We start from the raw sequence: 10,725 nt of genomic DNA, 5'->3' as shown, positions 1-10,725 counted from the left end.
CTAATTTTAATTTCTCTAATTAATGAAATTAGAGAAAATAGCGCGCTGATGTTGATGCGTCTAATGCACGAGCCCCGAAGGGGGGAGTACATTAGACGCATCAACATCAGCTATCATTGATTTACATGTATATACATCCCTATTCCCTAGTGGCACAATTGTGATTTTACCCTTTCGTTGTTAACTAAACATATCTCGAGATTAAAATAAACAAATTGAACTGAACAAACGGTATTTGAGAGGTAAGACTGTGTCCTTGACGTTGATGTAAGCATCATACCACAACTGTATTTTCTAATTGCCAAAGAGGGCACTTTTCACTTGCAAAATGTTTTTTCTACAGGCTGTAGATTGATACCAGTATATGAAAGTTGGAGTTTTTCCAAAAGTTGCAAATCAAAATGATGCCGGTACAATGCGCGGTTTATTCAATTGTTATTTTTTCTTCTTTAAGGGGGTACTACACCCCTGGCCAATTGTGTGCCTATTTTATGCATTTTTCTCACAAATCATAACGCATTGGTGACAAGTAAGATATGTATATCATAGGATCAAGGACTACAACTACTGCACTCAAAATTCAGCAACTCAGGGCAAGTAGTTATTGATTTATTGATCAAATATTGGTTTTTCCTCATTTTTGACTGTAACTCCACAATTGTTGTCTGTACTGAAATAAAGCTTCCAGTGCAGTAGTTGTAGTCCTTGCCCCTATAATATACATATCTTACTTGTCACCAATTTTTGAGAAAAATGCACAAAATTGGCCAGGGGTGTAGTACCCCTTAATACAATGCACTCTGTAAAACTCAACTATGATTCAATGTCCAAGAGCTATCGATTTTGTTTGATGTCTTTTACTACTTACTTGCTTGCTTTCTCTGTCATTGTTCGTTTAGATTACTGCGAAAACAACCAAATTGAATTGATAAAAGACAAGAAGCACAAACTACAATCTCCACACTTTCCTCTCTATTATCCCGGGGATCTCGACTGCATATGGTACGTGACCACACCCGACAACTACCCATACATCGTGATTTATTTCGAGCGTGTGAGTGTGCATCCTTTTGTTGATTACTTTACCGTCGGCATCGGGAACGAGATAATAGAAGGCTCTTGGGTATTTCATTTGACTGGTGGGGGATCGGCCCCTCGTATGGCAACTATTAACGCAACGTCGGCATGGATAAGACTGGAGGCGTTACCATTTAATTATAATCCATTTCAAGGTTTTCGTCTGGAACTTCAAGGAGCAATGAATTATGGTAGGTAGTATTTAAAGTTAATAATCCCTTAATCTGTTAAGCTGATAGAAATCCAATGAGGTGTTTTTTAAAACAGCATACTTTATGACAATATAATACTTGTAGATTGAGAACAACATAATATTTTATTCATCACCTTCTTTTTAAGTTCCTTGTCAACCAGATGAATTCCTTTGTTCATCGGGATATGGATGTCTTGAGCAGCATTTAGTATGTGATAGTGTACCACAGTGCCTATACGAGTCAGACGAGCTTGGTTGTAGTAAGTTTCTACATTTGACCTTTGTCTACATTGCGACCATAATTTGTGTTGAAATTCATTATCGCCACTCGTTGCTTGCTAGTTCAGTTAATGAATCAAACTAACTATTATATAACCTATTATTAGCAACAAAGTGTTATTTACAAAGGTATTTTAATATTCAAGCCAATGGAATTTTAACCTTTTTTTACAGATCTTTGTGGTGATAAATTCGTTCAAATCGGACCAAACACTGACATTTTCAACATCACCTCGCCATTTTATCCCAAGCAGTTTTCTCTAACTCTTGATTGCTCTTGGCAGCTGACAACATCTACTCCTGGAAGTTTTAAAATTATAATCCAAGATCTTGATACATCGGCTCACCATGACGAACTCTACATCGGACCCGCTAATGCTACCATCTTATATGATGTGGACGGCCAAGAGGAGTCAAAGAAATACATGGACTCGTTGAATGAGTTGAAAATTTTGATTTTTACAGGAAGAAAACATCCCAAATCGCTTGTTTTACACACTAATGAGCTTAAGATGGGATGGGATTCTTCCATTTGGTCTGCAGGTGGTAGAGGCTTTTGGATTGATGTATCTTGGACGGTTGAAAATGGTAAGCAGCAATACAGCGAAACCAAGTATTGTAAAGAAACAATACTATATACGTTTCGCACGTTGAAAAGTTTCACTTCTTAACTTCATTTAGGTTGTTACAACACCTAAACACCTAAAAATGATAAAGGTAAAAATGAACAAGATGTTTAAAAATCAACCAAGGGGGCCTACTTTCTAAAGCAAAACATCTCCATTCAACGCACCCCCTGACAACACTGTAGAATATACGCTAGATTGCTATTGTTTTTCAGCTTCGTGTGAGTCTGATGAATTCGTATGCCCTGTTGGACTTGGCTACATGTGTCTTCATCTGCATCAGAAATGTGATGGGTTGCCTTTGTGTCCGTACGACTACGACGAACTGGATTGTGGTGAGTGTTATTTGCAAGTTGCAATAGAATTTTTCAAATCGATTCACTCCGATTAAACCTGATGCATAAAATAATTTCCTGAACGCACAAATGTGACTGGACGCGGCGAATCAGCCGTAAAGTCGGCCCGGTCAATTTTGTTTTCTTTTCGTGTTTAGAAAATATATACCATAAGCTTTAAAATGGTATATCATTTGACTTCAAACGATATCCAAAAGCGGGGTTATGATTTGTTGAACTCTGTTCCTTCGACAAAATTGTATTTTTATCGGTTCTACATGTGTCTCTTTTCTACATTTCTGGTAATAAATATCCAACAGTCATAATTGGCGGTCATTTCAAATCATCCCCAAGTCAACGAGGTTAAGAAATAACCTCTCATTGTTCATTGTTGATTATACATACCTAGACAAAATACAATGCTTTGTTATCTACCACTTGAACAGGATTTAGCCAAAGCAAACAAAGACAAGAACTATTCTATAGAAATAGGTAGAAGCTTATTATCCTCTTCAGCAGTAGTATTATTGATTGATTTAAACAGCGTTTGATAAGATACTTGTCGCAACGATTTGATACACCTATGAATACGACCTTCACATACATTTTACACTTTAACTCAGAATACAATTTGCCGAGTTTACGGCTGATTCGCCGCGTCCACTCACAAATATTAATTGGTACCTCTACAGCATCAGGTCACAGTGCGGAGTTCCAATGCGTAACATAATAGACATGATCAAATGTGTTCTATGTCTTTTGTAAGAGATTGATGGTTACGTTGCCAATAGCCAATCAATCAAAAGTATCAAAAATGACGAACATTCGCACTTTTCTTTCCATTATTGTCATTTTAAGGACCAAATAACGAAAATTTTAGTTCAATATTTTCGGAAAATATTTATCCTGATGACTTAATGTTGGCATTGGCTAAATAAACTGTATTTTTGCTAAAAGTTTATCGTGATTAATGACATTTGTTGTCCGCTTAATGAATATAAAGTACCGCTCACTACACTTGGTTTCCGAACCTTTCCGATCTTAAAATGGTATATTCAAGCTTGCTTATACTATAAACGTTCCCACTTATTTACTTGCTTATTTACATGTACCTACGCAATATTTAGGTAATTGCGGAGCAAGGAATATATATTCTATACTATAAAGTACCGCTCACTACACTTGGTTTCCGAACTTTTTCGATCTTAAAATGGTCTATTCAAGCTTGCTTATGCTATAAACGTTCCTACTTATTTACTTGCTTATTTACATGTACCTACGTAATATTTAGGTAATTGCGGAGCAAGGAATATATATCTCCAACCAGACGTGCCTCTTAACTTTACTTCTCCGTTATACCCTGCGAACTATCCATCAAATCTGAACTGCAAGTGGACATTCATTGCTACTGAAACTATGGTCATTCTGGTACAAGTTCATGAATTCGGTTTAGAAAGAGGGTTTGACTTTCTGACCGTTGGCAATGGTGATGTTCCTGGGGAAAACGTGATTGGTCGATTGACTGGGGATATTAAATTGAAGTCGTTTACGTCTGCCAAGGAAAACTTATGGATGGAGTTAACTACTGATAAAACTGGCAACTGGTTAGGATTTCGACTGCTGTTTTCTGAGATCAAGCCCGTTGAAATAAAAGGTAAGCTTCAAATTCAAAAACAATTTGAACCAAAAACATTTTACTTTATCTATTTACTCTTTGGTAATGCACCAGAATTTTATTCACAATTCATCATTATCAATCGTATTCTTCGAATTTTGATTGATGTAGCTGCTAATACAAAATAAGTACATTTTACCTACCATAAGATATCTCCTCCTGTGCTTCTTTTACTAGATGTTTGTAAAGCCTCTGCGTTTGATTGTGGCTCAGGATTTTGTCTGGATTCTGCTGCCCAGTGTGACGGATTCATCGATTGCGTCATCAACAGAAACGACGAAAAGCATTGTAGTTAGTCAATAAATGGAATTTTGATTGTCCATTAAACATTATCGAAACACACGCGCGTTTAGTATTAATTTGTTAAAAGTGCAATAAAGGTTAAAACATAATATAATTTAATAAATCATTAATCACGAAATTTATTCATATTGAAGATTAAAACGTAAAATTATTTGAATAACAAATGATAAAACAGTAGTATCAAAATACATTTTTAGGAAATATTCGATTTCGAGTACAACAAAATCAAACATTGACAGACTTTCTTCAATTTTGTAATATTGTTTCCCTCTGTTGCAGGTGACATACAGTGTCCTGGATCATACCCATGTCAAAAGGTTTCAGGTGCCAACATATCAACGTGTGTGAATATAGAAGAAGTATGCGATGGTGACATTGATTGTTCAGCCGGCGACGATGAAATACAATGTGGTATGATGACTGAGGAGTAGTGTGACCTATGTAATGTGTATGTGCCAATGCCCCAAATAGTATGCCCTATCAATGTAGTAGCTTAGAAAATATTGTTATTGGGAGGGTGGGGTGGATAAGGGACACTTCCCCCCTTAAAATTTTAATGGGGAACGTTTCCCTACAAATTGTAATAGAAGAAAAACTAAGCAATAATTGCCCTGTGCATCTTCCCTTTTAACCCGCAAACACAGTGTTTTGGGCCAACATAGGGTAAAATCGCAAATATTTCGCCCTTCGTGAAGAAAAAAAATCAAACATTATTGATCTCTGCATTTCCCTTTTTAACACGAAAACACCGTATTTTAGGCCAACTTTTGGTGAAATCCGGGATAAAATCGCCAAAATCTGCGCGCATTGGCACCTCAAATACCAAATTTTACAGCTTTTTACCTTCCATTTTGGGTTAAAATAGTCTGAAATTAATCATTATTTCATTTTATGGTTTTCCTAATCTTACAGATATAAAAAGATGTCCTACAAATTGTGAATGTGAATACCAGCAAGACATTCTGCAAGTGATTTGTGCAAACGGATGGTCCCAAGCTACTATTGCGGGTGTCGCAAGAACAACTAATGCTATGTTAGTAGACTAGTAATAAATATTTGTATCAATTAAAAAATATATCAAAGATTTGCCTTAAAAAAAACTATGATATTGTTAAGAAATAATCTTAGTTTCGTGCAAATTCGTATCATGTGTGTATTCCTTATTTATTTCCAGCACACTTTCTGGTACAAGCATGAACGAAACATTGCCTGGTATGTTTAAAGGGTTTTCTCATCTTCAAACAATGTAAGTCTGTCAGTCTAATAACCTTTTACATTCATTGGTATGCTTAAGGGAAGACTAGATATTGTTGGTCCAAACAACCAAAAGTCGAGTTTCATTATCTAAATCAATATATTATTAAAAAAATAATACTTGATGTTTTGCAAAAGTTCATTCTACAAATCATGTACTTTGAAAACTTGCTTGATTTATTGATGTTAATGAGTTATATACGTTTTACAAAAGTGTTGTTGTTATTTCAGCCCTCTTTATAACATAACTCAAGAACCACATGACCTACAAAAGTCTATCTGTGATATTTGAATTCTTCTACACGCTCGCTATGAAATAATCTTTGCAATTTTTGCCAAATGCCACTACCATTGCGCAACAGTTTAAAAGAAATTGTTGCTATATCCTTAAAAGCGACCATATAGTACATCATAATGCTGCATTTTATAGTACCACCTTGAAATATTTACTCTAATTCTTCACTACTTTTCTTTTAATATCTCTGTCCACTGCAGGTCACTTGCTCGTAACAATATAACGAAGATAACTAAACATACGTTCGTTGGACTTATGAATATAACATGGCTGTAAGTCAGTACTGACATCTTTATACTGTCTTTTTAAAAATTAAGTAACGACTGATGAAACTCAACTCATTCCTTTAATAATTACAATATCTTAAAGAGAACACTATAAGCTTCGGTAATTAAAAAAGCAATATCAAAATTTAAATGTCCTTTTTTTTTACCCAGAGACCTGTCGCAGAATCCATTGACCATATTAGAGAGTAGTATGTTTGAAGATTTGCCTTTACTGGAAGAACTGTAAGTTAGCTGATATGTTCTGTACTACTATCAGCAAAAGAATTAAAGTACCAGTTATGTTCACCCCTGTATATCCTAATGTGTCAAAATTAAAACCAGTAACTCATAGCTGTACCCTTTAGCTCTGATTTAATACCTCATTGCCAGTTCTCTTATTCAAGAACGCTTTGTGTACAAATCTATATGGCATCTAATATACAGCAATCTGCAACTTTTAAAAATGTGCATCTTCCTTAGAAGTTTGGATCACCGTATCTTTATTAATTTTCTTGACCGATTTCAACGAATGAGGTTTTAAATCCGAGCTAAAAGATGCAGCTGCTGGTTCTAATTATGACATATCTGTCTTTATTTAATTAAGGTATGAAAACAGTGGTGAAAATAACCGGTACCTTAATTATTTTTTGCTGTCTGTATGCAGCTTGAATCTTTATATTTCATTATGTCTGTGTATGTTGGAGGAAGGGGCTATGTGTCGCGTATGAGGAGGGATGTGGGTATGGAGGTAAGTATTCTTACAGGAATGAGTGAGTGTGACATGCGATGCGTGATAAAGGCAAGGTAATTCCTTAAAATAGGTAAGACAACATTTTGGACAGCTAATTAGACATACCGTAAAACCCCGTCTACAAGCATATAGTGTGCTTCTGATGAAAGCTACATTAATCCAGTTGCCATTATGGAGTTTGAGCAAATAAATTACGGATCCAAGCATATACAAACAAGTATTATTTTAAGACCTATCTATTGTATTGGTATATTAACGCTTGATTCGAATTAATTAAGCTTTTATAAAAAACACCATATATGCTTGTAGACGGGGTTTTACGGTATTTGGTGAGTGTTTAAACTGTTTATACGTATAGCCATACAGTATATTTTTTGTGCGGGTGTGTTGGCATGTGTGAATTTTTAAGGGGGAGGTGGTGTGAGAATATTTTATTTATCATATCTAATGAATATAGCAAGTAAAGTAGTACATTATATTATCTGATTGTCTTTGTAGATACTTCTGGGATGTTCATATTGCAGTTATTTATCCTGATGCATTTAAAGGATTGCATAAATTGAAGATATTGTAAGTTGAATTTGAGGCCACCATATTGAGTCCTTTCACTAAAATATCGATTACCAAAAGTAAATTTTTTTATCAATACAGTACTCTAAAAGAAATGCTAAAAATTGGTTAATTTTTCTTGTCACCAGAGTACTTGTTCGTGAAAGCAGCAAGCAAGAGGATCATGTATCCGTACACGAAAATGGATTCAAAGGATTAGTGAATGTAGAAACACTGTGAGTACACAATGTAATCCCTGGTAGGGGAAAAAAGGCCAACAAGATACTGTTCACAATCGCATTCACGGTGCCTGACTGGGATCTCTTTCACCTTTTGGTTAAAAGCTTCTATTTTCAGCATAATATGCCCCCTATTCTACGTCTAAATGCCAAATACCAAACAACATAACGTACTTTTACTTCTCATAATACATGTAATACATCAGGCTTCATTTGTATTAAATCAGCTGGACATTGCGTTTTTCTGATACATGTAACATAGCCTATAGTTTCAAAGAGGTCAGGTATGTAGAACGACCGTGACAAATATAAATAATTGGTCTTTACCACCATTATGTTACAGATATGTTGACGACCATTATCTTTGCTGCCATTTTGACGATTTAAACGACTGTATTACACTACAGCCACAACCAACGCTCTTTATGTGTGGATCTCTCATGCAGAATCTGGGCCTTCGAATGTTCATGTGGGTACTCGGAACTAGTGCCTTGATTGGAAATGTATATGTATTAGCACATCGTGGCAAAGAGAAGGCGAAAGGCCCGATTCAGGCAAAACAGTCATTAATGATTGCCAATTTAGCTGTATCAGATTGCATAATGGGTGTTTACATGTTGATACTAGCATCTGTAGACGCTTACTACGGTGATCAATATTTTTACCACTCGGAGACTTGGCGGGAATCATACTTATGCCGATTTGAAAGTTTTCTGTCCCTACTCTCCAGTGAAGCTTCAGTATTCTTCATAACCCTTATTAGTGTAGATCGACTTCTTTGCTTAGTGTTTCCTTTTGGAAAAGCACAGCTCAATAGTAAAATCACTAAATTAATTGTTGGTATCCTGTGGGCAATCTCAGTCATACTCGCATTGGTTCCCTCTATTGTAGCCGGACCTGAGTCAGATTTTTATGACTTATCGGATGTCTGTATCGGACTGCCATTAGTAACGAGACCATCAAGCTATAGTATTCAATCAAGTGACGTTGGAGGCCCTGGGTCAGGTCGTACATTTTCACTTCCGGTGCCAAATGATTTCATACCGGCATGGTATTTTTCAATCGCCATATTTCTCGGTCTCAACCTCGTATGCTTCTTGGTAATCTTTGTGTGTTACGTTGTTATATTCATCAACGTTAAGATGGTAAAAAAGAGAGTAAAGGTTCAATCTAACCGAGACGAACAAGTGAAAATGACAATCAAAATGGCCGCCATAGTTGGAACAGATTTTATCTGCTGGGTACCGATTGTGATCATGGGAATACTTTCCCAAACTCATACCGTGGTTATACCTCTTCAAATGTACACATGGTCAGTCGTATTCATACTACCAATAAATTCGTCGCTGAATCCGTATTTATACACAATAGGATCTCTGATTTCAGATTATCGCGCCCTTAAACGGTATGAAAACGAATCATCACATTCCAACTCAAACAGATCACAGAACTCTGGTGGCATCGTACCGAATAACCGTGTCAATCCTGTTGAAACGTAGACTTACCTGTGGGGTTTAAATGGCCTTATTTTATATCAAGAAGCACACAGTGTTACCTAAGTTCTAAACATTGTAATATACACACCATTTAAAAAACTGAAATCTTCAAATTCAATTAAATTTACTTTAAGCGCTAAGATGGGATTAACAGTTCTACAGGTGGATTCAAATGGATCAACGCAAGTCAATCTCTCTTGCTGGTCACTTCTTCATAGTCCAACCATGGTTCGATTATCAGATCTGGTTAAGGCACGAGCTACTGGTCAGCTTGAGGCTGGCATACTTTTCTGCAGTTTCCCGCAGTATGATCTCAAACCTAAAGGCCGAGTTTCGTCAGACCGGAGATGTCAAAGACAGACCCAGAAGTGGCCGTCCCATAAACACAACGGCTGCAGAAGACCGGTACATCTGACTGGCAGCACTTCGAAACCGTTTTTAAAGAAACAGTGTGATATTCTTTACTCATGTTTATTGATGCAAATGACGCAGACAATGGCAGATTTGGCACATTTTGTTTGAGACCTCCTTGTCTTTCAAAGACAGTTACTCAACCATGGAATAAGATATGGTCACAAATGTGGTGTCATTTTGACAGGAAAGAACAATGTTTGTATTGATATGAAACAATATGGAAATAGATTTCAAATATTTCTGATATATTACCGTTTTGGAAAGTTTCCAAACTGTTTTGAGGAGTTGTAAAATGTGTTTTTTTTGTGTTAGACCAGCAATGAGGATTTGGTTCTATATAAATTTACAATCAGTTACGAAGCATGTTACGAGGCAAAAGAGGAATGGACAAAGGCCACATGGCCACATTCGCCGTGTCTTCATCGTTTCTTCAAATCTTTCTTCACTGTGTTTCATCGTTTTCTACACCGTTTTTCAACTGTTTCTGCACCGTTTCCGTGGATGTTATTAAGACTCAAACGTTAACAATGCAACTATTTATATTTATATCGCCTAATTATAAACTTACGGACTCTAAATATTTGACAGATAATTTTAATCGCACAGGTGCATTCGCCAAAAATAAAACAAAATCGCACTTAAATATTTGTGTACACTAGGACTCAATGTCTATGCGTGTATGAAACTACGATCCCATGTGTATTTCGCATTATGAATAAAACACAATGTATAAACTAGAAGGATATTCAAGGTTTCAAAGACGATGACGATGCTACCAATGCATACTCTCTTGATCTAGGGTTCATATCCACCATGCACTTGTTGAGTTCACCTATAGAAAGCAAGTATAGATGTTGTCAGTGGCGTGGGTGGGGCATGGTAGGCACCCCTCCCAATAAACTCAGGCATTTCCCCCGGTTGCTTATCGCCATCAGAACTTTTCTCTCCACCACGATTGATTTCACTTTTCTCA

The 10,725-nt window shown here is 36.3% G+C and overlaps 1 protein-coding gene across 1 annotated transcript; it reads left to right on the top strand.

The window, feature by feature from the left end:
• The first annotated feature begins 2,412 nt into the window (after positions 1–2,412).
• Positions 2,413–10,314, top strand: LOC140144620 (uncharacterized). The gene is made up of 9 exons (XM_072166435.1): positions 2,413–2,510; positions 3,802–4,164; positions 4,363–4,476; positions 4,768–4,899; positions 5,401–5,521; positions 6,475–6,546; positions 7,553–7,624; positions 7,753–7,839; positions 8,186–10,314. Exons 1-9 carry the CDS (start codon positions 2,438–2,440, stop codon positions 9,339–9,341), a joined length of 2,190 nt encoding a protein of 729 aa, XP_072022536.1. The 5' UTR covers positions 2,413–2,437; the 3' UTR covers positions 9,342–10,314.
• The last annotated feature ends 411 nt before the right edge of the window (positions 10,315–10,725 follow it).

Source organism: Amphiura filiformis, unplaced genomic scaffold (genome assembly GCF_039555335.1).
Source record: "Amphiura filiformis unplaced genomic scaffold, Afil_fr2py scaffold_66, whole genome shotgun sequence".
Lineage (NCBI taxonomy): Eukaryota > Metazoa > Echinodermata > Ophiuroidea > Amphilepidida > Amphiuridae > Amphiura > Amphiura filiformis.
The sequence above is the reverse complement of the archived record's forward strand: the minus strand, read 5'-3'. Positions and strand labels throughout refer to the sequence as shown.